This window comes from Hirundo rustica, chromosome 3 (assembly GCF_015227805.2).
Source record: "Hirundo rustica isolate bHirRus1 chromosome 3, bHirRus1.pri.v3, whole genome shotgun sequence".
NCBI classification, from domain to species: Eukaryota; Metazoa; Chordata; class Aves; order Passeriformes; family Hirundinidae; genus Hirundo; species Hirundo rustica.
In genome coordinates this window covers 43523230-43550068 of record NC_053452.1, presented here as the reverse complement: position 1 = coordinate 43550068, position 26839 = coordinate 43523230, and the positions used below count along the sequence as shown (strand labels likewise).

At 43.5% G+C, this 26839-nt stretch overlaps 2 protein-coding genes across 5 annotated transcripts in view; one reads left to right on the top strand and one right to left on the bottom strand.

Annotated features, from left to right (window-relative positions):
- TAF5L (TATA-box binding protein associated factor 5 like) overlaps nt 1–9826 on the bottom strand; it is a 20115-nt gene extending 10289 nt beyond the window's left edge. For 2 of the 4 annotated variants that reach the window (XM_040057534.1, XM_058419622.1), the window contains exons 1-3: nt 9041–9112; nt 4813–4957; nt 190–294 (exon numbers count right to left, since the gene is read on the bottom strand). In XM_040057534.1, coding sequence (XP_039913468.1) covers nt 190–294; nt 4813–4954 — 247 coding nt within the window. In that variant the 5' untranslated portion in view covers nt 4955–4957; nt 9041–9112. Of the gene's footprint in view, nt 1–189; nt 295–4812; nt 4958–8759; nt 8854–9040; nt 9113–9690 lie in introns of those variants that run through there. The other 2 variants (XM_040057535.1, XM_040057536.2) reach the window with 2 other exon arrangements.
- Nucleotides 9339–26839, top strand: URB2 (URB2 ribosome biogenesis homolog). The gene is made up of 10 exons (XM_040057533.1): nt 9339–9445; nt 9624–9789; nt 10951–11127; nt 12336–15693; nt 17122–17282; nt 18472–18582; nt 19870–20112; nt 20492–20582; nt 22173–22312; nt 26082–26839. The coding sequence occupies exons 2-10, from the start codon at nt 9664–9666 to the stop codon at nt 26277–26279; spliced, it is 4605 nt and encodes a 1534-aa protein (XP_039913467.1). The 5' UTR covers nt 9339–9445; nt 9624–9663; the 3' UTR covers nt 26280–26839.

The following is a 26839-nucleotide window of genomic DNA, read 5'->3' as shown; positions in this document are numbered from 1 at the left end:
CTATTCAGCACACAGAAAACAATCCAAAAAAGAAAAATTAAAAATTTCTATTTTAACTGAAATCTCAAAACTAGAAATCAAAACATGGTTAGACAAAATAATATGTTTTGAATTTTATTATTTTGCCCTTTACCCATTGAAATGACAAAAAAAGTCAGCTACTTTCTCCCTCCTTGCTTCCTGGTTTACCTGTCAGAAAATTGCGTAATCGTCCAAACTGTACTTCATATTGCTGTGGCTCCGCCAGGCAGGGAGCTGCAGACACGACATTGGCACAACCAGACTCAGATTGGACTGTGAAATAAAAGAAGCAAAAATTACATGAGGATTTAAGGATTTTTACATGTGTGTCTGGAAACAAAGCTTCTCATAAAATCCAAGGTATGCAGCCACTCAGATGACATTTCATCTTTCAAACCATCCAAGTATGACATAGTCCAAAGCATCTAAACATGGCATTAACCACCTACACAGATCATGAATGAGACAATACACTGAAAGCCAAAACCCACCCTAAAAATCTCAGCAACTCATCTGCTCCACCCAGAACACATTTTCAAGTTTTCAAATACAACCTTAAATTTCCAAGTAAATCAGAGTAACAACTATCACAGACTCCTTAGAAGTTTTACAACTGTGGTTTTACAACTTCTCACTCAGAAAATATGAGGAAAGCAACATATGACTTTCCCCAAAATAGTTTCCTTTTCAGCGATCCCACCAACCATCATGTACAGGTCTAAAGTGACACTACTTCCGATTCTCTAATTTCTTGTCCCAGTCATTATAACTTACAATGAATTATAATCATAATAATTTATTAATTCTCACAGAGGTGGTGGAGAAACACTGAATCTCTAAGCAAACACCTAGTAATTTTTAATCAAAATGTGCCCTCTTCCCTGAGGATTTTAGGTTAAGGGGTAGCTGGCAACTGACCACAAACCCAGTTGTTATGGTCTCCTCAGACTGTTAAACTGTTCTTCAGAACCAGACCTTGGAAAAAGTGGTTCTGAACTCTTTAGAAAGGGAATTGGCTTCTCGTTCTCTGGAACCAAACGCACATGCAAATACCAGTGATTAGAAACCCAAGTTCTGCTGTTGTAAATAGAGCACAAGAGGGCAAGGAGTTTCACTGTTCTCCTTTCCGATTTTTTTTTTTTTTTCAAATCATGACTCTCATCCCCTCCAAACCCTGTATTTTTATTACTTTCACTTCAATTTATTTCAGCCTCCCTTGCCCTGCCACCACTTTTCATCCTCTGCCTTTCTACTCCTGATTGATTGGGGGGCTTTTTTGTTCCAGCATTTGGCTCATGCACAGAGGCACAAGTCTGCCAGCCCTGGAAGTCTATAAACAACATTATCAAATGTTCACACGCTAAAGAGAGATAGGCCAGGCTCCAGCTCATCTCAATGCCTCTAATTAGAAAGAGATCAGCACATGGTACATAGGCAGCCTGTCACTATTCTCCCCCCACTCCTCTCTCTGGTAAGACACAGGTTTACCTTCCCTCAGCTTATGTAAATACAGGAGATACGTTTGGCAAGCTGAATTCAGCTTTTGAAACAGAGATGGGCTGAGCTCATCATCTTCTCTTGGGGGAAAAAAACCAACCAAACAACAACAACAACAAAAAAACAACCCCAAAACCACCAGATTCCAGCACCAATATGATATCATGTCTTAAATCAGTTTAGATATAAACAAATGTACCTTGCTGAAAAGCACAGCTACACTGAGCTTTCTACAGCCTGGCTCTTCAGAAACTCAAAGATGATAAGAACTCCAGGCTCACATACTGGTTAAACTCAACAGCTGAAGTAAAAAGCTCTGCTATTTGGATGTAAAATTGTATATAATCAATAATCAGCATGAGAAAGTAAGCTATGCATTATGTACACATAGTCACTCAGGAATACTTAGTGACACTTTCCAATGTCACTCATACCACACTCTGTAAAAGCAAAATACAGAAATATGAGGGCACAGGATTACATGTAACAGTCAGCTCTTCACAGAGATCTGGTGGCCTCATTTTTGCAGGAATGTGAATGGCCTGCTACCTTGCTCATGCTATGCAAGCACAACTCATTGGCCTAGACTTTATAAGGTATTTTCACCACGTCACAACCTTCTCTGCATAAGCAACTTAATTCCAAAATTAAGGTCTACTTCATGCTTCAGAAAGTGGAGTGTCATCTTTGTCTACCTGTCCTGAAACAGCCTGACTGGACAATCATTATTGCCTATTCTTTCAGTAACGATGCCAGAGGTCATTCCCATCCAGCAAATGGTAAATAAACCCTACATGCCAGACAGTTCTAACAAATTCCAATTCTTTGCCTTCCCAAAACTTTAAACCAATGAGAACTGCCAAAAGGATCAAGAAGTCAACTGAATCCAGAACAAGACTAAAATTTCATGCACATTTTCCACCTGGTAGAAATAAAACACTGGCTCTATCTTTTTCATACATTAATAACCCTACCACGGTTTCTTTTTCACTCTCCCCAGTGGTCATAAGAACATCTATTAGAAATATCTGCTCCTTCATAACCAGTAAGTGCAGCCAGCTATGCAACCTGATAGGAAATTCAAAGGAACTCACTCCTAACTCAGGGATATGGACAGTACCCTCCTGGCTACCAGCAGAATTGCTTCCAGTTAACAAATGTGGGGCTACTATAAATGTTGTGCAACAGCAACTGATTCCTATTTTAGGTGAGTGTGATGTATAACTGTACATTATTTCACCTAGTCATATGTGCTAGCAGCACTATGGGCAGTATTAGAGAAACTTGTTCCTTGGTCACTCAGATACTGTTCTCGTTTTCTAGAGAAATATGGGATAATCAAAAGGAAGCTCTGTGCTGCATTTTACTGCAGATATAATCAGACAGAATCCTAGATAATCTCATCTGGGCTCCCTCTCCCACAGAAAAGGATGGACCAGATCATCTTCCAAGGTCCCCTCCAATTGTCCCATTCACAGAGGCTGGTTAATTTAAAAGTCAAACAAAAGAGCCAAACATAAAAATTACAAGGTGAGCTTTGCTAAGGAGAAAGCAAAAACATCTTCAGAAAAACACGCTTGATTACTTTCCCCAAAATAAAGCACTGCAGGCTTTACAATCTGCTCGGTTTTTACTCAGTTCACCAAACTAAGATGACTGCAGCAGAAAGTATTTTCAGCATCTGTTGTCAGATTAAGTAACAAGCTTGGTTTTGCTTTTCTAACAGTCACTGATGGAACTGCAGCATGCTCCCTGACAGCTCACTGCAAGCACGTTTGACAAGAAGTAGTAAGCAGCTGAACACGTGAGAGCAGCCCATTTTCAGTTCTAATGAAAATTGATGACTAAATTCTCAATCACCCGCCACAAAACCAGTGCACTGGCAAGAGGATACAGACCAATATGAAATTTAGTAATAGCATTTGGTGGAAGATCAGTAAAAAAGACAAAACCCAAAGACAAACTCTTTATTGAATTTGTTTTTTCCCTGCATGAGACCACATGCTCACGGAAGGGCTTATAATCCAGGTCATCTCCACTACTTCAGACACTTCTGTGTCCTCCTCATATGGCTGGTACCACATTCTGAGCATGTTTTGACACTGACCTTTCTACCCATTTCTCAAATAAAGTCTCCCACTGAAAAACAATTGAGCAGTTTACTTTGCTTTCATTCTTTCCCCATCTTCCCCAGTACTTTTTCAGGGATTGCAATAAACTTCTGATAGTCAGGCTGAAAAAAGCAAGGAAATGAAAAGAACTAAGATGCTAAGTTGCTTCTAATAATGAAATATTGTCCAATTTCCTCCAGGCCACTAAGGGACTCCTCTGGGACATCCACCTACAGGTCACTCATCTTTGGATGGTTAACTATGGTAAAATACTCTATAGGTGGAAAATCTGTTCCTGCATCCAGTCTTATATAGCCACACAGTTATATAGCTACTAATATTTTGTCAAATCAAGTCATATTACAAGGACCTCCACCAATCACCTTTGTCTGAGAAACTATCATAATCCAAGCAGTTTCATTGACAGAAAGTTTCTCCTTGCTTTTTTCACCCAAAATGTATTCTTCAGCCCAGTATTTTTTATTACTTTTACAAATAAATTTAATCTCTACGATGTCTGCATAGCTTTCATCCTTCCAATACTTCTATGTGCTCAAGCACCAGCAGTTTGTTAAAACAAAAATAATAATTACAGTGAAAACTGTCACAGACACAATCTGGAAAACAAGCAGCGTGGCAAGATTGAAAAGTCTTTAAGAAAGAGAAGAAAGTTTATCTCCTTGCCTGTCTTGTCTCATCCACTGAAGATTTTGGGTTTTTTCCCCAAATGACAGAGCAGACTTCTCATAACTATAAAACTGACTATGTCAGAAAAAATACAGCCATATCACTTTAATTTCACATGATATAACTCTGCTGGAGTACAAAGGTACAACAGAATTTCCTGCTTCTACTTCCTTTCTCATCTAGGTTCTTCCCCTGTTCATTCCAAAGCACTACTACTCACCAGACTTCAAGTTACTTGGGATAAAATATATTTATTTTCCACTACCCTCACATGGTATTTCAGCCTGATATTTCACTGACTATGAATGTCACCTTGTTACACTTCCACCCACATTTTCATTCTTCAAAAGTTCGTAACTCACGTCAACTTAACAGTGAGAAATTTCTTAATTTCAAGAGGAGAAATGCCCATATGTGCAGACAAATTCATATTGCTGCCAGCACACACACTCACAACGCTGCCAAGAAGTAGTCATGGAAAATACGAACGGATTACCTGTGAGATTAGCTGCCATCTCTTCAGCAGACTGACACAGCCTCAGCCCTTGTTTTAGGGGACCTTCCGAGTCCACATACTGACGGCGCTTGAGGTAGCAGGACACCGCCATCTGAATCTGTTCTGTGCGTACGCGTTTCATGACCTCAAAACAAAAGGAAGAGGTGATGAGACTCCTACGGGGTAACCCGAGATCAACTTAGACTCTAGCTGCATTAATAGTGATAGAAAACAAACATATCCGTATTTTCATTGCTGAAGCATAAAAAAGAACCTTCAGGGACTTGCCCCTCAGTACTATGGCCTAACTAGACATTTTATAGACCCCTGAAGAGATTTTGCTGCCTAATTCTACTTATTTCACAGAGGAATCAAAAATAGTTATGAGGATTCTGGACTAAAACTGCCATGGTAAACTGAAGCATTTGTTAAAAACAGCTCATAAAAAAGGAAATGTCTCTCCTCCTTGAGTTTTGACAGCAGCAGTTGGAGTAATCTTCAGTCATTTTCTGCTTCCTCTGCTTGACCAACCAAAAAAAAAACTACAGAAGAGTCAGTGGAATCAGAAATTAACATACAACAACAGAAATTTTGGAAACATACAGCTTTATATAGCAAATCTGTTTGGGGACACAGGAAGCAATAGCTTATTGGCTGAGCTTAAAGGTTAGAGCACTTGTAGCACTTCACTCAGATAGGTTCCCCAGGAAAAAAAGAGGGATTTTAAAAGCAGAGCCTTCTGTCTTTGTCACCTGCCTTGACCTATCCAGGCTTCCCTCCCACAAAAGTTGGAAACAAAAAGAATCCTTTGAAGGTTTTTTAATATATATTTAGGAAGCCATCCTCACAAACACCACTTGGAATGAACCTCAAAATCAAAATGAGCCCAATGCTGTATTTTAGCCCCTGGCTTGTAATAGAGGAACCTCAGTAAGATGAATGCAATAGTTCCCTTGCTATTTGGGTAGCCACTGACTGTACCAATCCTTCACAACAGCCATTGACTTTACACAAAACTCTAGATAACCCAAAAGGCTTTAAATAAAGTAGAACTAAGCCACAGGGGTTTTTTTTCCTATCACAACACCAGGTAAAGGCTGCCTGGAGATAGTTCAGCACCTTACAGTCCCACTACCAATGACATGAATGTTTCCTGAGTGCTAGTGCTTCCTGGTTTCAGCTCCTAAATTTGATGAAACCCAACTTCCCAGAGAGACAAGGATGCCCTTCCTCCCTTTGTAAGAACCATTATTTCTACCAAAAGGACAGCTTTAAAAACATTATTACAAATGTTTTTTTCTAATACCTATGCACACTATAGTGCTTATTCTACTTGTTAGAACAATAACTCTTCTGTGAGGAAGTTAGGTACAAGTAAGTGGATGAGGGTGCAAGGTTTCAGCAATAGTTCACTACCAACAGATACATGGAATTGCAAACCCACGTATGGGTGAACACCTTAAGAAGATTCCCATTTGTTCCCACAGGTTAAGTAACTATTGAGGGTGTAGAAGGGGCATCAAGAGGTGGGAGTTTTCAAAGCATTTCCACATAGACCCATTAAAATAAAAAATTTTCAACACCTTTTTTCACTCCAAAAGCAAATTGCATCTTCCCTGCAATTAAAGAAGTTATATCTGTCTCAAGAGTAACACTTCAGCTGCACAAAACTGTAGGAAAAACAGAACTCTTATCAAGACCACGAAGAAGAGTGGACACAAGGATGGACCAGCAACTTAGCACCCTCCTAAAAACTACCCTGAACTAAGCTTCACAATGTATTGTTACCATTCTGCATTTCAGCCAGCAGCATGGACTGAAAAAAGCAAGTGACTTGTCCAGATCCACACCGAGGCATTTAGGCAATAAACCGAGGCATTTAGGCAATCTGTAGAGTTCCCTGCTATTCCATGTCCTCCCCCCTGCAGTCACAGTAGGGGATGTTACCAGCAGTACCTCAAGGAGAATTTTTCCTTATTCCCAGGTGACACAACAGGAACAACCTTAAGGAAATGCGCTTTCACCAAGAAACATCCATTGGCATCAGACACACTGTCACCCATACTCTAATTTCTGCTCTTTGTTTCTTCCTTCACTTTGCCTTTATACTTCACATTAAGCATTACAAAGAACAATGTCACTGAGGCAGGAAAAGCAATCATGAGAAGTGCAAGAGCAAAACCAACACTCCTACAGATACTCTTTATTGAGCCCTTTATCAAAATTAGAGTGTATCATAAAATAAACATAATGATGGAAATGCCTTCAGCCTGGTTCAACTATGCCAATTCACAACAGGTCAATGATGCAGAATTTAAAGGCATATAAAAGGACAAGCCTGCCATTTTTACCTTTCAATCAATTTTAAGACTCTAGCTCTCAAAACTGAAGATAATCTCTAAAATATGTAACAAACTGAAAGCATATAGAGTTCCCTGTCCACAAATGCATAAAGGCTGGAACAATTGTTCGGAAGCCCCAGCTGTCTCCTTCTTCTTGAACAGCCAAAGAGAATAACAAATACTAATGCTGTTAACTAATTTTACTGATAAGCAAAATACATAAGGAAAGAGAGAGGAAAGATCATATTGTGAGAATGCAGAGCTACCATGCAGCATCTTCTGCAGTGTTCCAAACCGGAGCACTGAAAAAAGATTAAGGTAATTTTTTCTTAGGAACCAAAACCACTGAAGGAAAAAAAAAAAGGGGGGCAGAAGCTAATAACACAGAACACATCACAAATTCCTCCTTCCTGGAAAAGCTGGAAATTAGTTGTGAACTAAGCATTGGGCCAAGGAAATTATCTTCCCACCTATGCTACATTTCAGGTACAGGTTTAGGCACAGTCCATGGCCTTGAAATAATCCCAGTACAGACATACTAAAAAGAGCTTGAAAACTAGCACTGGAAACATTGCTTTTAAGGATTCTGTATTCCTGTCCCGACACTGGTACAGCAGTGTCTTTCTTCCAACAGACTGAGGAAAGACACGTGAGCATCAGAGAGCTAAGTTAAAAAAGACCCGACCCCCAAAGCAATAAAAAGCATAAAGCAAGAGCATCTTTTAAATATTCTCTAGTAAGGACTCTGTCTCAGGCCTCAGTTATGGACAGCAAAAAATAATCTTTTATCCATTATCACTCCAGGTGAAATCTGGGGCCAATCAACAATAATAGGTCTCAAGTTTTAATTTTGTGACATCAGGATAATCTAAAATTTACAAAATTTCAGAATAAGAGAGATAAGGATAAACTGATATGAAGATAACCACGAACGCAGAGCCAAGAGACGTCGCACATGCAGCAGCTGCAATTCACAAAAACGGACAGTAAACATGACAAGTTGACTTGGAGAGCACGGTGGTGGTGCAAAATAGGAAAATAGGATAGGAGGAACTACGGAGAAGGCTTTTGCCTGAGCAGTGGCATTCATGTGAAGAGGCAGAGAGGGAACAGCTGTGATCTTAAAAGAGCATGAATCCATCTGCATTTGGACCGAGCTCTGGCCCACAATCTAGGAATGACGCTTTGCCAATTCCACGTTGTTTCCCCCCGACCCCCCCGCGGCCCCAAGGCGGTGCCAAGCAGCGCTTCACCGATGTCCTCTGCGGGACACGCTTTCCTCCGGCCCACTTCACACCACCTCGGCTCCAGCTCCGCACCCCTGGGCCCCTCCTGGGCCGAGCGGAGCCGCGGGACCGGCACTGCTCGCTTTTGGGCCCTGCCGGGGGACACCGGGGCCGGGAGCCCCGCGGGGCCCCACGCCCGTCCCGGGGCTGCTCCGCGGGCCGAAGGGCGCTCGCTGAAGGGACGCGGAGGTTAAAGCCTTCTCCTGTCAATATGAAAAAAAAAAAAAAAGACAAAAAAAACAAAAAAAAAGAAAAAAAAAGAAAAAAAAAAAGGGAAGAGAGATGGCGCGATAAGAAGACGCTCGCTGAACCCACGCACTTTCCAAGCGAAGGGACGGTATCACGAGCAGAGGCCCCCCCGCGACCTCCGGGGGCAGGGCACGCGCCCGGCCCCGTCCGCAGCCGGGGCTGCCCCAGGGCCGCGCCCGTGCCCGAGGTGCCCCCGCCGGCCTCCCGAGAGCCGCCGGCCGGCCGGGCCTGCGGGCCTCCGCCACGAGGCGGCCGCGGGACGCCCGGGCCCTGCTCCCGCCGCCGGCCCCGCCCCCCGCGGCCCCCCCCGCGCGGGCCCCGGGCCGCGGCCCCGGGCCGGTCCCCACTCACTGAGCATCGCAGGCGGCGGCAGGCGGCGGGAGGCAGGCGGGGGCCGGCGCGGCCGGGGAGCGCTGTCACTGCGACCAGCGGCGCCGGGCGCTGCCGGCGGACGCGCCGCCGCTGCCGCCTCCCCTGCGGGCCGGTGCCGGTGGCGCGGCCGGTGCTGCCCGGGGCCCGGCGGGCGGCGGCGGCCCCTCCATGGCCCGGCTGACACACGCCGGGGCGGGCGGGAGCGGGGCCGGGGCCGCGCAAGCGCCCTCTGGCCGCCAATGGGCGCGGGCTCCCCCCAGCGCGCCGCCTCCCGGGCTCGGCGCTCGGCTGCCGCGGCTCGGCGGGGACAGAGGCCGGCGGGGAGGGCCCGGCCGTACCGGGAGCGCGGAGCGGGCAGCGACGGCCCCGCGAGCGGAGGGGAAGGCGAGTGGGACCGGGGGCTGGTGGGGGGGAGGTGGGCGGTGGGGAGCGGGGCCGTGGGAGGCTGGCGGGAGGGCGGGCGGAGGGGTGCTCGGGCCCCGAGCGGTGCCACGTGGGTGAGTGCCGGCTGCGGGGCCGCTGCCAGTCCGAACTCCTTCTCCTTGCTTGGCGTTTCTTCCAGACGCCTGTCTGCCTCTCTGCTGTTCCCACCTGCCGCCCCCATGGCAGCAATCTACTCCGGGATTTACCTGAAGCTGAAAAGCAACAAGACTTCTTGGGAGGACAAACTCAAACTAGCCCGGTTCGCGTGGGTTTCTCACCAGTGCGTCCTGCCTAATAAGGAGCAGGTGAGTACTTTTTAGTTGTGAACAGTGATGAAAGAAGAAAATACCTATGGCGGTTTGCTGCTGTGGATGAATCAGTTCTTAAAATCCAGATCTAACTTCTTAGGTAGCTGATAGCATTGTAAATATAACGCTGTTTTAGGATTGTGATCGGCTCTTTCTTTCTTTGCTGTTACGTGAAATGTCTTTATAACAACATATTGCAGGTAGCTTCAGGACAAAGACCTGCATTCGTGCAGGATGGAAGAAACTTCCTTGTAGAGAGGGTGGTGCCTGTGTTCCGTCTCTCAGAGACACGAGAAATAATTGTCTTCAGAGCTGTCATTGCCATTGGTGTTATGTCCAGTACAGGTTCCTGTAAAGTCACATGCTCTTGGTGTTATAGTGTGTGTTTTCTCTGATGCTCAGAACTTGTTGTGCATGAGTTAAGAGCACACAGTGGATTCATGGACTGCTGCTTGGAAGGTGATTTGATTTTTTCTTCATAGAACCTAGTCTGTCTCCTAAGTCTTGTTCTGACCCCGTTTCCTGAAGGTCTGTGCAGTGTTTCCCCTGGGTTAGGGGTGTCTTGTCCTATTTCTCCAGCCCTGGTAGTACTTTGGGGTCTAGGTTTGCACATCTAAGATCTATGTTTAGGGTCTTGTTATTTCAGTTACTTAGAATCCTAAACTTAGCCTTACACCACAACTTCAATTTTAAAACTGTAATAAGGAGATTTCAACTTTTTCCAGTTTGCACCCATCTAAGTTCTTAGGCCTGAATTTCTAGGTAGTAAGTTTAAGCATGCGAAGAGAAGGATGTGAGTGAAATAGCAACTGTCAGAAGGTGAAAACCAGCTGATTCTCTGAGCACTGATTTAAAAGACTTCATTTGCTAATGAGTATCAGCTGTTAGAATTAGAATGTTGTCAGGTTAACGATGTTCACTCCTGAAAGCTGTTTTGGGATGGTACATGCGAGCACAGGTCCAACATTAGGTATAGAGTGTAAGCTCTTAGGAAATGAAGCCTTTGACAGCAGTCTTCTCTGCTCACTCAGAGGCTATTCTGCTTGGATGTAGCTCAGTTCTCACAGCACAAGTGCTGTAGCTGTGAAGGTGTACTGCTTTTGTCCTGGTTTTGCTTGGGGCTTGTTAAAGATTTCTTGTTTTCCCTTCTGTTAACAGGTTTTACTTGATTGGGTAAGCCATACGTTGGTTTCCAGCTACAATAAGAAACTTAAACTGGAGGATGAATTTGTTGAAAAACTCTGGGCATATCTTGACAATATTATCCATAGTAAAAGACTACAGGATCTCGTGAGGAGTGGGAAGACAGTTGGTCTCAGTTTTTCAGTTGCACAGGTAACTATAACTGCGGATATCTGGTAAAATTCTGAATAGCAATATGTATTTCTTACAGTACTTGACTCACAGTGTCAGACATTGCATGAAATATATATTAATCTGATTGCTTGCAGGACCTATACTGAAAGTTTCTCTATTTCTGTCCTGGAATACAGTGTGTATTTGTGCAGCTCTAAGGTTAAAAATGGCAGAATTAGTGAGTGGCTGCAAAGGCAGTGAAAATGACTGGGAGAATGATCCTTTTGGTTTTGATCAGATTGAAGGGAATCAAGAAAAGATTGTCTTTACATGTAGAAATTGAACTATGGAGAGTTGATTGGATGAAATCTATGCTTCAGAGATATTGCACAGAAAGTATGCCAGATTTAAACGTGGTCTGGGTATGAAAACCTGTCTGGATGAAGATTAGGTCAAAGGTACAGGACAGGGTGGTAGAGGGTTGAGTGGGAAGAATTTAAGGGTCTGTTTTAGTCCAGCAATGTTCCAGCTGAAGAGATGGACCATCCACAATAAGGTGTAATGAGACAGGTGAAGTTTTTAACAAAATAGAGGCAGATTTGTAAATTGTTACTGTTTGCAGGCATTATCTGAAGGTGAGAAAAGGGAGCGTGTGAGAAGTGGATTGAAGGAGAAAACAGCAGGGAGATGCACATAAAGTTTGAGAAAAGGAAGAGAAACACAGCATTATTTCTCAACAAGTGTGTATCCCTCAAAGAGAAAAGAGAGTAGTCCTTCACATTCCAAATACCAGGACCATAAACTGTCTGCTTTTCAAATATAAAGATGATATTTAGTTGTGGACATTCTTACTAAATAAGCTCCCTGTGTCAGAGCAGGGATGTGTATTGTGTGGGCTTTTTCGGTTTTGGGAGCATAATTTTGGGGACCGTTCAAGTAGGGAAGAAATTTACCCCTACTCCATTTCTGCAGGATGAACTATTAGTATCAAGTGTGGATAGTCTTATGCTGTTGCCAGTAGCGTGCATGAGGGCTTCCTTACTCATCTGGTGCTGCAAACAAATGCAAGGACAGTGCAGCTTCTAGTTTGAAACCTATGATGTGAGAGGCCCAGCAGCAGCTGTTGGCATGTCCCCCTTGCTTGCAGCCACAGCTCACAGAAGGTGTTGTTGGTTCGTTATGATGGGCTTTATCTTTGTATGCTAAATTGACTGGGTTTTGGGGTTTGTCTTTGTTTCTTTTTTCAGGTCATAAACAAAAGGTTATCAGAGGCCTGTTCTGAAAAAACACAGCAGAACATTGGCACCGTGCTGAGCTGCTCCAGTGGGATCCTTTCTACTCCTTCACTGTCCATCATTTACACAACAAAGTGTGAGCTTTTGGTTGATCTCCTCAGCAAGCTGTCCAAGCTGGCATGTCAGCAGCTGGCTTCTGAAGATGCTGTGAGCTCCCAGTTGTTCAGTGTCCTCCAGCTTACCTTTGCTCAGTACCTCCTATTCCAGAGGCAGCAAACCAACCCAATACATGTGTTTGGGCAGGTGACGAATCACTTAGTCCAGCCGTGTTTGCTCCTGAGGCACCTGCTGGCTGTGAAGAGCTGGACACAAGCGGACGATAACCACGTGCGTCAGCACCTGAGCAGAGAAATACGAAGCCAAATAGAGACTTTGCTGCAGGGTGGGTTATTTCAGCCTGAGCTTTTCTCATCCTACAAAGAAGAGCTGCTGCCAGAACAGCACAAGAGGAAAGGAGCCTTCAAAACTCTCTTACCAGTCAACACTGTGCAGACCAAGCTGGGCACTGACTTGTGTGAACCTGCCCTCCATGGAGCGGTTGTAGCCAGTTCGGTGTCCCTGCTATATAAGCTCTTTCTGGACTCGTTCTGTAAGGCAGAAAACCACCTTGTGTGTTTCCACATGCTCAGCAGGCTTTTTGGCTGTCTCAGGCTCTCTGGCCTGCAAGAGGAAGAGAGGAGCGATACGCTCTCCCCGGTGGACTGGAGCACAGAGCTGCTTGCTCTGGAGCAGCTTCTGAGCTTGGTGCTCAGCAATGATATCTATAACGTCGCTAGTGACCGTATCCGGCACAAGGAGGTGCAATTTGGGTTTTACCGGAAGCTAGCACAGACGCTGCTGACACACTCCCAAGCTTCCATCCCTGCTTGGTTCAGGTGTCTCAAACTCCTGATGTCATTAAACCACCTTATAGTAGAGCCAGACCTCGATGACTTGGTGTCATCAGCTTGGATTGACGCCGAGGCCTCTGAGCCACGTACGAAGAAGCCGCAGGAGACTCTCATCAACGCCATATTCCAGATTTACTCCAAGCTGAGGCAGTTCCCACGCCTCTTTGAAGAGGTGCTGACAGTCATTTGCCGGCCAGCTGTTGATGAACAGAGGCCGCCTGTCTTCTCTGCTGGCCTGACAGTCAAGCTTCGTGAGTGCCTTCTTGAGCTGCCACCCAACCAGATTCTGGACATTCTGTGTCTCTTTGTAGAGAAATGCCAGGCCCTTATCATTCCAGCTGTTGAAGGGTCAGTTGACATGGCCTTGAAGCTGATGTCAGTGTGCTCGGTGCTGCATGCATTTCTGTTCAACATGAGGAGCATAGATGATGTCACTCCTTCCCCTGTGGTGCTTCGCACTCAGCGTTTGATGGCAAACATACAGAAGGGAATAACTCAGCCACTGATGGAGCTGCTGCAGGCTCCTAGGAGAGGGCAAGGAAAGTCAGAGCTTTGGCTAAGAAAGGCCAGTGATGCTGCTCTCCTCCTTGTTTACACTTGGGTTGAGGTAGACACTCTGTTTGGTATTAGCTGCAGTAAATACGTGTCTCCAACAGCTGAAATTGCTGTTACTGAACCTGCTGCAAGGCACTGCAGCATTTCAGCTTTTCTGCCTGGTGTAAAGGAACAGTGTTGGAGGACAGTTACGGAACTCGCAAGTAGTTTTGCCTCCACTAGTAAATACTGCTTAGAACTGCTCACGCTTCAGAAAATGAAGATGATGTTAATGCAGACTGAAGCTGACCTGCAGGCCTTGCAGCATGCTGCAGCTTTCATCCTAGAGTCTGGAAGATCCACCGTGAGCAGAGGAGAATCTGAACCATGGGATGGAGATATCAGCGCGATAACTGAACTTAGCTACCCCACAGCACACTGGCACCTCATCATGTCCAACCTGACCATCCTGTTGCCCTATATTTCCTTAAAAGATGTAGAGTACATTGCAGATGTTCTTCTAGAGACGTTGCTGGCCGAAGCTCAGGAAGGTGCCGTGGATCAGGAGCCTTCCATCAGCATTGGAAGGATATCCCTTGGTTTCATCCACAGCTCTCTTCTACCAGAACTGAAGGTCCTGCACTGTGCTTTTCTGACCCATCTTATTCACCAGTTTGCTATGGTGCTGCCCACTGCTACCAGGGATTCAGTAGATCTGCCACTTCAGCAGCTGTCTGTGACTAATATTCCTTGGCATGAAGAAATTCTGGCTCCTTGCAAAATTGTTAACCCATTGGAACTACCATCAGAAAACAAACTGCTGAAGAATGAGCAGAGCGTGTCTTGGAAAACACTGGAGAAAGTTGCCCAGTGTATAGTATCGTTAGCAAAAAATGGCTGCCCTGTCATCCTGAAAGAACGTCAGCTACAAAGATGCCTGGGTTTGCTAGAAATTGTTTCTCTCCTGAAATTAGACAGTTTTCTTCCCTCTGACTGTGCTCGGTGTTTTCTGGTGCTGCTGTCCCTGCTAGTTAATACCAGGGCTAGTGTCTCTTGCAGCAAGTTGTTATTGCTGAAGGTTTTAAGTACTTGCCTCCACCTTCTGAGGTGCCTGCAAGCTGGCAGGAATGCCAACTCTGTTTTTAAGGTGTTACATGCCAGTGATGTTCTTGAAGCTGTCATGACCTCCCAGTTTACAGCTAGCAAATTCTTCACTGATGTCTTGACTGTTCCCATTTGGACACAGTATGTCCAGGAAGTCCAAGAGTTTTTGGAAAACTTTCTTCAGATGATTATTGAAAGAAGACAGAGTGTGAAGCTCAACTTGGAGAAGTTCATGTCTTTCCTGGTGAGCTGCAGGCCAGACACAGGTGCAGCCAGAAGTAAAGACTGGAAAACCTGGAATCCTGCAGCTGAGCAGTTACTGCTCACAGCATTCACCACACTCTGTCATGTTGTCACACTGCACCTCCAGCAGCTGCCAGAAAAGAAGCTGCATTCTGCAGATGTGCTCTCTGCTCTGTTGGAACCAGTAGTTCTGCAGATGGTCAGAACTGTTGAACACGGTCTTCAGAGTAACACCCCAAACCAGATTTTGCCTGTAGCATTCATACCATCTGTCACTACTCTCCTCAAAGCAGATCTGAACCATCCTGTCAAGAAGGACTGGCAGAAGGAGCCCAGTGGGTTTTTGGAGCAGCCCCGTATTAAATTGTACCAGGAGTTTTACTCTCAGATATTGAGAGAGCTGCCCTGTGCAGGGAGTAATCTGCAGTTCCTCCAGCCTGCACTGCAGTTCCTGACCGTCTTCTGCTCCGTGCCAGAGCTGTATCCTGAAAAAGAAACTGCGGTCATGGTTGTTTTTGCTATAAAAAAGCTTCTCTCTGGTATGAAAACTCTCTTTCTCCACCTCCTTTGCTAATTTTGCGAATTTTTGCATTTAGCAGAGCATACAGCTTCTTTAAAAGTCTGTTTACTTGTGTTAAAACAGCAGGCTATCCTTGTTTAAATGCATAACAGGAAAATTTTCGAGGAGGCGATATTGTGGTACCTGCACCACAGCCGCCATCTAGTTTGGTGATGACCTTCTGATGAATGGTAACATCTTAATAAAGTAGAGGTCCTATGTTACTCATCCCTGGTAGAACATTTTGAAAGTAACTGGAACATGGTAGTACTTCTGGAGGTAGGGCTGAAGTGCAGTGTCCTCCTCATGTAATTGATATAGTGGGCACCACTGAAGCTGCTGATCTGCACCAGGTCAGATCTTAGAGTAAAGTACTCATCTGCTTTTGTATCGGGTAGTGAGTTTATAGAACACTGGAAGTTACCCAACTGTTAAGGATGCTGAACACCATGTGGTGATTCTAAGAAATTCTGTGGGATATTGGCAGGTTAGTTCCTTTATCCTTATCAAATAAAGAACCAGGGCTGGAGATTACATCAAAAACTTCTGCTGCCAGCTGTGGGACCTAATGGCTCCTTTATATTGTTTCATTCAGAAAGAGAGACAAACACACAGCAGGCATAACTGCTGACTCTTCTCTTTGACTTCTCCAAACTTCTTTGGAGAAGTTATCTTTGACTTCTTCAAACTGTTGGAATTTGTCAAACTTGATGCTGGCATGCTCTGGTGCAGTGGTCTTCAAACATTTTTGACTGCACACACCTATCATTAAAAAAACTAAAACTGAACACACTGCTGGAATATAATTTACTTATACATGTGCTACTCCACTATGTACATTACAAAGCACACATACAGAAAATGTTTAAAAAGCATGAGATAAGGATGAAACAAACACTATTTAAAATATCTTTTTATATTTATTAAAGGTATTTTGCTTAAAATTCCCACACCCTAATGGATTGTCTTGTGCACGCCCTGCTTTGGGGACTCCTGTTCAAGTGAACTACAGTTGTGATCTCAGTGTTTGTGTTGCCATTGAGTAGTCATTAAAAAAGCTTTTGTGATTTGTGATGGATGGTTGGCCACCATTTGTAGAAAAGAACTGTGGCTTGTTTAGCTTGCTCCCTTGGCTTGTGCAGCTGGTTTTTTGGTGTAGTCTTTCTGTATTATTGAAGACTCTTTATTGGTATGATGACTGCTCTGTGAACATGAGGGTAGGATATACTTGAGATCATCAAGTTATTGCACTGGTGGGGGGAAAAGGTAAGGAGGAAGTATCAAGCCCTTTGTGTATTTGAGTGTTAAAAGGGTACCCCCAGAGCTGTTTTATTTCCAGTTTGCCCTATTCTTACCTGTGGAAGTGCTTGTCTTGGGAATTGATTGCTTTTGTCTCTTGAATATGCAGGTCCTGCAATTACAACCCAGGTGATCCAAAGTATGGAGATGGAGCTGACAGAGGTGCTTGTCCACGTGCTGGGAAACTGCTCTGCTGAGGAGTTTTATGCCATAATGAAGCTGGTGCTGCAGGGGCTGGAAGTGAGGAATGTTTGGCAGCAGAAGGCTAAAGTAAGTCACCTTCCTTCTACAGTCTGTTGTATCTTGAAAAAAGGTCATTGGCTGACTGACATTTGTTAAATATTTTTTTCTTCTTCCTGCTTTATGTTCAGTGATCAGGTGAAATTAATTTACGTGGATAAGGGCTTGGTGACGGTGCTGTGTTCTGTATACAAATTGAGAGGTGGAAAGATCATGGAAACCTACTCAAGAAACTTTCTGTCCAGCTTAAGGACTCAGCAGTCTTGAGTCCATGTATTGTCAACAAAAATCATGCAGCTATGTTGTTACAGACCATGCTAAAAGCTCTTCCCTACTTGCTGCTCAGAGCTCTTGTACAGCAGATATGACAGTCAGTGTTTGCCTGTGGCTCTTTTTTACAAGCTTAAAGGCACTTTTAGAAGTGCTGGTGTTTTTGAATAAAACAAAAACCATACCTGTGCTTTTTTGATACTTGTTGCTCTAAAGACTACCCAGCAATAACCAGATAGCACTCAGTATATTTTTAAATTCTGTGCCCTTCTTCAGAGCAGCTTAAGCACCAGTGGTAATGTATGGAACACTTTTGGCAAAAAAAAGTCAGCTGGGTGCTCCATAGAAAGCCCAGTGACTTGAGAATGACACTTGGATTAAGCTTGTGGGGTTATCCAGCCCTCTCTAATTTGTCAGAAAGAGACGTGGGTGTGCTGCATCAATTCTTGATGCATCTTTTTGAAAGCGGATCTGGAATTCCTGAACTTCACAGATAATTCCTGCCACCTGAATGTAGCTTTCAATATGCTTCTTGTCTCAGTCTGTATAAAAGACTAGCAAGTAAAAAAACCCTGCTGCCAAAACCAGCGTTCTTAATTTATGGTGTACTGGTGTCCTTGTATTGCCTCTGCCTCCCTCTGTTACCTAGTGGCAGTTGTATGAGAAGGTTTTCCTTTCTTAAAAGTCATGTAAGCCTTTTTGTACAGTAAGTTGATTGTGAAGCAGATGTGGCGTAAAGTACGTTCGGGTCAGTGCTGCTCAGTGCATTGAATTCTGTTGAGCTGCTGCTTACTTCACAATTTCCAGAGAGGTATCGGTGGGAGGCCTTTCATATGTCAAGGCTCTGGTAATTCTCAAAAGTGCCACTGGCCTTGAAAGAGCTCTTCTGTACCTGAAAGGAGCTGGTGTGCCTTGTAACCCTGACTGATGATCTGTCTGCTTTCTGCAGGAAGTGTTGTCAGCTGTTACACTAACCAAATTATTACTCAGCTGCCCATTAAGTGGAGACAAAGAGAAAGCTTTCTGGTTTGCCAGCCCACAGATAATCACAGCTTTAGCTGTAAGTATCTCTCTGTTGTAACTTCATTACCTACCCCTCCTATCTGTTAGAGTCCCTAGCGCTTACATCTAACGTGCACAGAGGCACACAGGAATAAAAACTAAACAAATCCTTGTCAGATTCATCTGAACATTTTTGTCTAGACCCTTTTTCTCTTCCTTCCTCAAGTAAATCTCCTGTGAGTGCAGTGTGCAGGTCATCCAATGCACAGTAATTTTAAGGAACTACAATGTGTAATAAGAGCTTGGGAGAAACTGTTAGACTGCGAAGTTGAGAGTCTGTCTCCTGTCCTTCCTCTCCTGTCCAAAGGAAAAGATTACTGTCAGCCATGTGTTGCAGCAGAAGCCAACAGCAGCAAAACAAAATAAAATAAGTGCTTATATGTGATCGGGACGCGCAAAGCAATCACACGGAGACGAGAGATTTTGCAGGGCAGAGATGTTTCTCTGAGAGAGCCCAAGGCTGAGAGCCCCTCTGCCTGTTTATTTCTTACTTTTTATACATTTGTGGGTCTGGCTGTGGATTGGCTTCTGGAGTTATCACCCCTTAGCTGAATGGCCAGACCAACTGTCAGTTACAATTGTTTTCAGGTTAGAAATATGCAAACAAAGGACAGGGAATGAAAACCAAAGGATTTGTTTATGTTACATGTGTGAGAAAAGGCAGAAACTGCTCCTAATATTGTACAGTAGCTAAAAGGTCTGACTCCATCTTATGAACAATCAAAAGGCTTTAAAAAACTCAGAAAAACCAGGGTGACACTTACAGAAAAAAATAATTGTATAAATTCACAGAATTATGAAAGAGAAACTTAACTGAAACATCAAACCCAAGTTTCCTGCCCTTCATTTGTACAGCATATAAACCTAGTGATGTAGGTTTTTCTACTCTTGGGATGATATCTGTAGGCAAGAGTTTGTCAGAGGTTGGTTCTGCAATGCCTGGGAGTCGTAAGCTTGCAGTTTCTGCCCTTTTTTATAGGTCTGCATGCATGTAGGGGAGTGAACTGCATCTTTGGATTCGTGTGAAGAGGTGCAAAGAGGTGCTGGTTTTCAGGGGGCTAGGGAATAGTTGCCATTACATGTATGTTCACAGCAGTGTTCAAAATGCATCCTCACACAGGGCACAATTGCATGAAAATGGCTCAGGTGCAGGAGTCTCCCTGCCAGTCCAGCTAGAACAGGTCTAGTTCCATTGACTCCAGGCAGAGCATTAGTGTTCTCTGGCGTTCCAACACCAATGATAAGTGGCTAATGCATGTCTCATTGTCTGTTTCCTGTCTTGTAGCTGCAAACCAAAGAGGCCTGTCAGGACCAGTCACTGATTTCCATCATAGTTATACCTATTCTAGAGACTATAGCCGCTCTGCTAAGGCAGGGAGAAAGGGTTCTCGTGAATCCCCATCACGTTTCATTGGCATTCAGCATTCTACTAACAGTCCCTCTGGATCATCTGAAAACAGAAGACTATCGTGGTGTCTTCATGGGGGTCCATGAAGTGCTCTTCTCCATTGTGCAGTGTCATCCAAAGGTATATCTTTGAGGGAATGGGAGAAGGGGAAAAAGTTTGGAAGAGTAAACATATTAGTGATAGAAATTTTTTTAATATGGTTTTGAAATATTTTGTATTGATAGTATGGAAGTGCATTGTACTGCTTGTCCTTTAAAAGGCTGGGAATGTCAGAATCACGTAATTTTGGTTGCTCTCCTGCTTTGCTTGTGCCTGGATTGTTCTTTGGCGGTGGATTGTTTATGAAATCTGATGCTAGATTAGGAGAAAATGTTTCCTTTTTCTGTGATTGATTCCAGAAGCACAAATGGCTCAGGATGCAAAATGAAAAGATAGTTTCTACCCTTTCCACTCCCTCTACTGTGTAATCTCAGATGTTTTTATTTCATGTCTTTTTCAGGTGCTGTTTAAGGCAGCACCATCTTTTCTGAGCAGTTTCCATCGTCTGGTTATTTCTGTCATGCATGAAGGACGTCAGAGAGGAGACAGAGGTACCATATCTTTTCCACCTTTGCACTATATATACACTTTAGAAGAGGAGATGCTGAACAGGACAAAATTTTCAAAACCTAGTTGTGGCATTGAAACTGTCAGCCCTATCTGTCCTTTATGACAAATTGGGGATCAGCTTTGTGGTGCTATGGGCTTAGGAAGACAGCTGGGGCTCCCAGGGAACTCTATGCAGACAGCATTACTTTTGGTGATTAAGTTACTCTTCACTGACTGGCTGGCAAGTAGACAGGAAGCGGTAAGGCTTGCTGTGCCCAATTTCTGCTCCTCCTGTCAACCCTTGTGTCTGCAAGCATGGTGGCTGTGAGCTCCAATGATCCATGCTAGAATGTGTGAGTTACAATCCCAAATGGATGCTGCTGAATGGAATTTCTTGAGATTGAAACTACGTTTTCTGCAGACCTGAGCTGTCACCATTCTATGCTAAGTATAAGAACTCTGTATGTATCTGAAGCATCGTTTGGGATTAGATGCTATATCTGTATGGTCAAGGATATGGAATAAGTGTAATTAAATACCTAAGAGGAAGGGAAAAAACCAGACTTCTTACTGGAAGTTATTAAAGAATTTACATAGTCAAAGTAGACAAATCAGAAGTGTCCACAGTGATTAAGATGGTCAGGATACAAATACCCTGTCCTTAATAGTGGAGAGTTTTGAGACAAGTTGACTTCATGGCCTGAAATGGATTGTATCCCAGCTTTCTGCTGATGTCCTGCAGCCTGTGGCATGTTCGGGTTTATCTCAGCTGATATGTTGCCCACAGATGTGGGCAAATATTAGTGTATGTATTTATTGTAGGGGAATATGTTAGCTGAGGCTCAGTGATGGAGAAAAAGCTATGTTAAACTGGTGCCAGATTTGGAGAATTTTCTTGCTTCTGCAATTTGTTTAGATAAAGCAATTGTCACAGGAAGCTTACAGGTACATGGCATTCTCAAGCTGAAAAAGATACTCTTTATCTTTGCAGGATTGTTCTGTTTTTGTAGCAGATAACATGAAAGTAATTTCTGGATTTCCCTTCTCCCTTGTTTGTACCAGCTCTCTTCATTTTCTGCCTACTGGGTTAATTCTCAACTGATCTCCCCAGTCTCACTTTAGATATTTCCAGTGATGTAGCTTTTGCTGCTATATTCCACATAATAGATCTCATCAGAAAGCTTTCTTACTATGCTGCTTATAAGAAATGTCTTCTGATTTTCTCTAGGCAGGGAATACAATTTTCTTGTCTCCTTGTTCTCTCCTCCACAGTGCTAGTTGTGGACTGAATTGTGGAAGGGACCATAACTGCTGTTTTGAGCGCTTCAACATCTATAACACGTAATTTTTATCTTGCAGTGCGCATGAAATTGGAATCAGTATGCTCTTACAAAATGGCCATTGTAAGAGATTATTTTGTGTGTTGTGGGGGGCCTGTAGCTGTGGCTTGACAAGAAAAGATGATAAAATAGGCAAGCTGTCCTTGGCCTCATGTAGTTCAAGAATTACGGAAGACTGGGTGATTCTTTGGGTTTTTTCCCCTAATGTTTTTAAGCTTCAAATGCCTGGCTGCATCTCACTTTATGTTTTAGGCAACACGGATGAGTTTGAAATGATTCTGAAGTGTGCACACTTGGTGGAGCGGATGTATACTCATGTTGCTGCAGAAATGGAGGCCTTCACCGTGTTTTCTGCTTTCATTGTGGCTCAGTATGTGACTGAATTGCAGAAGGTATGTTCTCGTCTGTCTTCAAAGTGCCATAGTATTGTGCTAGCTTTGGAGTTTTCTGTTCCTAAGGCAACTCTGTTAAATTTTGTAACATTTGTGAAGTTAGAGAAGTTATGCCTCATGGAGATGCAGGTTTGATCCAGGCTGTTATATTATGAAAGTGTTCCTGAGAATCTTTCTTACCAAACTCCTGGAAAATTTTCTAAAGGGTTGTGGGTTTTTTCTTTTGAGGTAAAACAATGCAGTGCCCACGTACAAAGCTTCTTTGCTTTAGTGCCATGTTGGGTGTTGCTTTTTTTTCTTAGAATCATAGAATGGTTTGGTTTGAAAGGTTGAAAGATAACCTTTAAAGGTCATCTAGTCCAACTCCTCTACAATGAGCAGGGACATCTTGAAACAGATCAGGTTGCTTGCAGCCACATCCAACCTGGCCTTGGATGTTTCCAGACATGAGGTATCCACCACCTCTGTGGGCAACCTGTTCCAGAGTTTTGTCACCATCATTGTTAAAATATCTTCCTTATACATCTGGTAGTTAAGTTTATCTCCCAAATAGTCTCAGTTGTCTGGGACTGATAGCAGTTAAGGTCCCATCTGGCAAACTAATGGTGGGAGAGTCTCCTGAAAAATATGTTTTAATATGATCTAAATGATTAAATGAATGGAAAAAGTGTTACCAAGGCAAAGATTGTTAGCTTTTCAGTAGTTCTCTTTCTGTACCAAAGATATCATTCTGATCCTTAATGAAAGCAACTACTTCTGCTCTTATGGATGCCAGAGCCAGATCAGTGTTTTCTCTCATCCAGAGGTAACTTCAGCTTGTCATTCTCTTCAGCCCAATAGATTGAGATTTCGCCAGGGTTTGAATGCGCCTTGTGGTGCAAGTACCCGCAAACTGATTATTTGTGGTTCTGGCCTGGGCATGGGCTGAAATACAGAAAGGAAATTTAGTCTTTGTTTTTAAGCCCTCTTACTAAAAAAAAAAAAAAAAAAAAAAATTCTTAACTGGTGCTGTGTTTCTGAAGGATTGTGGTGTAACAGTGTAACTAACCACAAAGGTTACTACAGAGGTTAGATTTTGCTGTCTTCTCTGTCACCTGTCTTTTTTTCTGTCTTTTTTCTTTTTTTGGGGGGTGGGGGAGGAAAACAATGGGAGATGTCAGATTTTAGCCATATTATTTAGTGTTCCTGATTAGTTCATTATTGTTTACTTTGTGAATGTAGTAGTTCAGCAAAGGGAAAGTTGCTGTTAAGGTGACTTCTGTTCCCTTTAACCGTCTGTGAATTCTGTAATCTGGTTATCACTGAATGTAGGTCTGAAAGCCTGACTTGAATTATCAAACAACTTTTTTAAGTTGGAAGGACACTTGTCTCAGTATTAGCAGGAGTACAGAGTTTCATGAGACTTCTAGGAAAGTTTTGTACGAGGTGTTCACTGGGAAATGGAGAGTGATGGATGATAGCTGAAACCACAGATCAGTGAGGTATGCATGGAACCTTTGGGTGTGGAAGGGGGAGTTGGTGTAGTGAGCCATCAGACACTGTGGCAAAGGAGTGTTTTCTGTCTGACAGAATAGATGGATCACAAGTAGGTGATGATTTATTTGCTCATTAGACTGCTGGGAATTGATGGATATCAGAGGAAAAGGGGGCCTCAGATGCCTGTCTTAAATGGGGCATGCACACATCTTTCATGTTGCTGTGCAGGGGGAGAGAAAAACTCTTTTAACCATTCATCTCTTCTGAGTCAGGAGCAGTTGCTTTCTCCCTGTGATATGAAGACCCTGAGGATCCATCAAAGATAACTGAGAAAAACATGTTAGTAGATTTAAGTCTTTGCATAGGCATCTGCACACTTACTGGAACAATTTTAAGGGTCTGCGAACTAGAGCTGATGAAAGCTACTGGCCTGAGCAGTCACTTACCCCTAAAGTGGTTGTGTAACAGCTCCCTCAGTGTTTCCTCTTTATACCACAAATTATTTTGTATTAATCTAGAAAGATTCCTTACCGGAGGTGGCATCTCTTTCATACTGTTGACAGTGCTTTCTGCTTGTTGCTTATGAGCTGTTGCTTAATTCAGCGATGGTGAAATACCTCTTCACACATTTAATGTCTCGCATCAGGAGTTCTATAATGCTTGACAAATTGGTTGTGCTAACTGTATAGACCATAAACCACTTACAAGCATAATTAACTGCCAGCCAGTAGTGACAGCTGTTTAAATCTTTGGTCCTGCTTGGCGTGGTGTTATTGGTGTTCATGGGAAATTGCAAAGCCAGAATGGCCCAAATAAGGCATGGATCCAGATGAATTTGTGATGTGAGGGATGCAGTTCCATTAACTGCAGCTCTGAGATAGCTGCTTATCCCAAGAGGGCCATCTGGTCCATATTGTCAATAGCTGTGGGTATTCCTGTCCTTGTTCTCTGCAGTTATTTCTCTGCCCTAGGAAGGGAGAACCCAGCCCAGTGCATTCACTGGGAGCTGTGATGCTCAGCTGTTCTCCAACTGTATTGCACAGTGTATGGAGAAATAACATCTGTTGTAAACAAACCAATTGATCAGCTGACAGCGAAGGGAAAAATTACAACCTCTTGGACATGCAAACTCTTCAGGGTCACAGGTCTAAAGGAAGTCTTATGTGCCTTAATGCCTGCTATATGATTTTCCCTGCTATGTTAGTGGATCTAACAAAACGTATTAGCTATTCCACATTTAGGGCAGAAAGACAGCAAGAGCCTGTCACAGTGATGAGGAGTGCACTTCATTAGCAGAAAGTTTATTAGTTGCCTAAGGAAGAAAGAAGCCTGAATTTTAATGACAGCTTTTTATGTAATTTTCATTAGGCCTGGAGTGCAGAGGCTCACATCTGGAGGCATAAAGCTAATTTTGGGATTCAGCAAAGATAAGACGTGGTTCTGTAGCAAAAATAACGTGATGATGCCAGAGGCCAGCACTGTCTTGGGCAGTGAAGTATTTAGCAAGTGATTTGTGAGCACAGGACAAATTCCAATTGGCCTAGAGCAGCAGAGCACTCCAGAATCAGCAGTGATGTTCCTGGTTGTTAGTGGTGGTTCTGCTGGTTGTGGGGTTGAGCAGAGGTAATGTCGGGAGCAGGGTGCTGAGTCCTGAGTCATTTCTTGTATTCCTCCAACTTTCTGCATGACTTCACACAAGGTACCTGATTCCTGGGGTTAAAACAGATTAAGGAAATACACATCTCCTGAGATTTTGGAAGGCTTCTTTTATTAAGGGTTGCACATTGAAGTAATCAGAAAAATATTGTTAGTTAAATATGAAATTGTTGAGTGATAAGTTAAAATTGTTTGACTACCCCATGTAAATGAGAGAGCAGCCTAAAGGAAGTCCTCATTTGAAACTGACTTAATAGCATGCAGGCTATAGGAGACATACAGAATCGACTGAAATGTGTAATCCAAGGCAAGTATTTTAGGCTTTTTTTTTAATTGGAGTTGTTGTGCTGAGGAGTGTCCATGTGATTCCAGGATGATTATTGTCTTTGCCACCGCAGCAATGTGTATAGTACTCCTGTGGATTTTACTGCAAGGGCTGTGCTTGTTTTGCAAAAAGTATTTGCAAAATTCAGGAAAATACTGCACAAGTCAAAATCTTGGATTTTATCTGATGGGCTGTTCCAGACGGTCTGATGCAGCGGATAATGTTGTCAGCATTTAATGTGTACTGGCTGTGGAAGCGGTGTTTTCTTGCCTTTCTGTCTTCAAGTTTAAGGCAATTTTTTTCTTCTTGTAGGTGACTTTGCACCCAGCTGTGAAGACACATCTCACAGAGGGAATATATCACATCCTTGACCTTTGCATAGAACGGGACATCAAGTTCTTAAATGCATCGCTCCCAGCCGGTGTGAGGGAGGTCTTTAAGGATCTGTATAATGATTACAACCACTACCACAAAGCAAAAAAGCAGGGGGAGGAAAAGTACACTGCGTGATGAATCCTGCCTGGTGCTGCATGATCAGCTATGAATGGATCTTGCCGTGCTCAGAAGATGCAGTTGCTGTTTGGTTTGGGATGACGAGTCAAATCGAACCTGGGGAGAGTCCTAAACATGGATTGCATTTATCCCTATACAGCCAGCCTTCATAAAGGGGAAAAAGAGAACTGGGGAGGGAGGATGTGCAGTGCTGTTGGTTCTGGTCCTGCATTGTGCCACAAATGGCAGAACTGCTGTGCCTCTGCTGGCCGCCCTGGTGAACTCGCTGGGATCCTTGGGGAGCTCACTGCAATTTGGCAGCAGATGTCAGGCATCTGTGCTTTGGCACATCATGGTGCTTTCCTGTGGAAGCAATAGTCTGGTCTAAAAGCCAGTGAGGGATATAACACCTGCTTTTGCTTACATGGTAAGCAGAATTAAAGCAATTAAAGTGCTCATTTTTGTACCCTGTTATTTTACATTTTTTTAACTGAAGAAATTTGTCAATGTTACACAGCCGTACAGTAGATTACTGTGGAAACCTGCCGAAGTAACAATAAAAAATTTGAAAGATTGTA

What these genes read in the sequence shown, in the direction of transcription:
- URB2 (XM_040057533.1), top strand. Translation starts at nt 9,664, where the DNA reads ATGGCAGCAATCTACTCCGGGATTTACCTGAAGCTGAAAAGCAACAAG. An exon ending in TCCTGCCTAATAAGGAGCAG is followed by an intron (nt 9,790 to 10,950) that starts GTGAGTACTTTT and finishes TTCTGTTAACAG; the next exon opens with GTTTTACTTGATTGGGTAAG. An exon ending in ATGTGACTGAATTGCAGAAG is followed by an intron (nt 22,313 to 26,081) that starts GTATGTTCTCGT and finishes TTCTTCTTGTAG; the next exon opens with GTGACTTTGCACCCAGCTGT.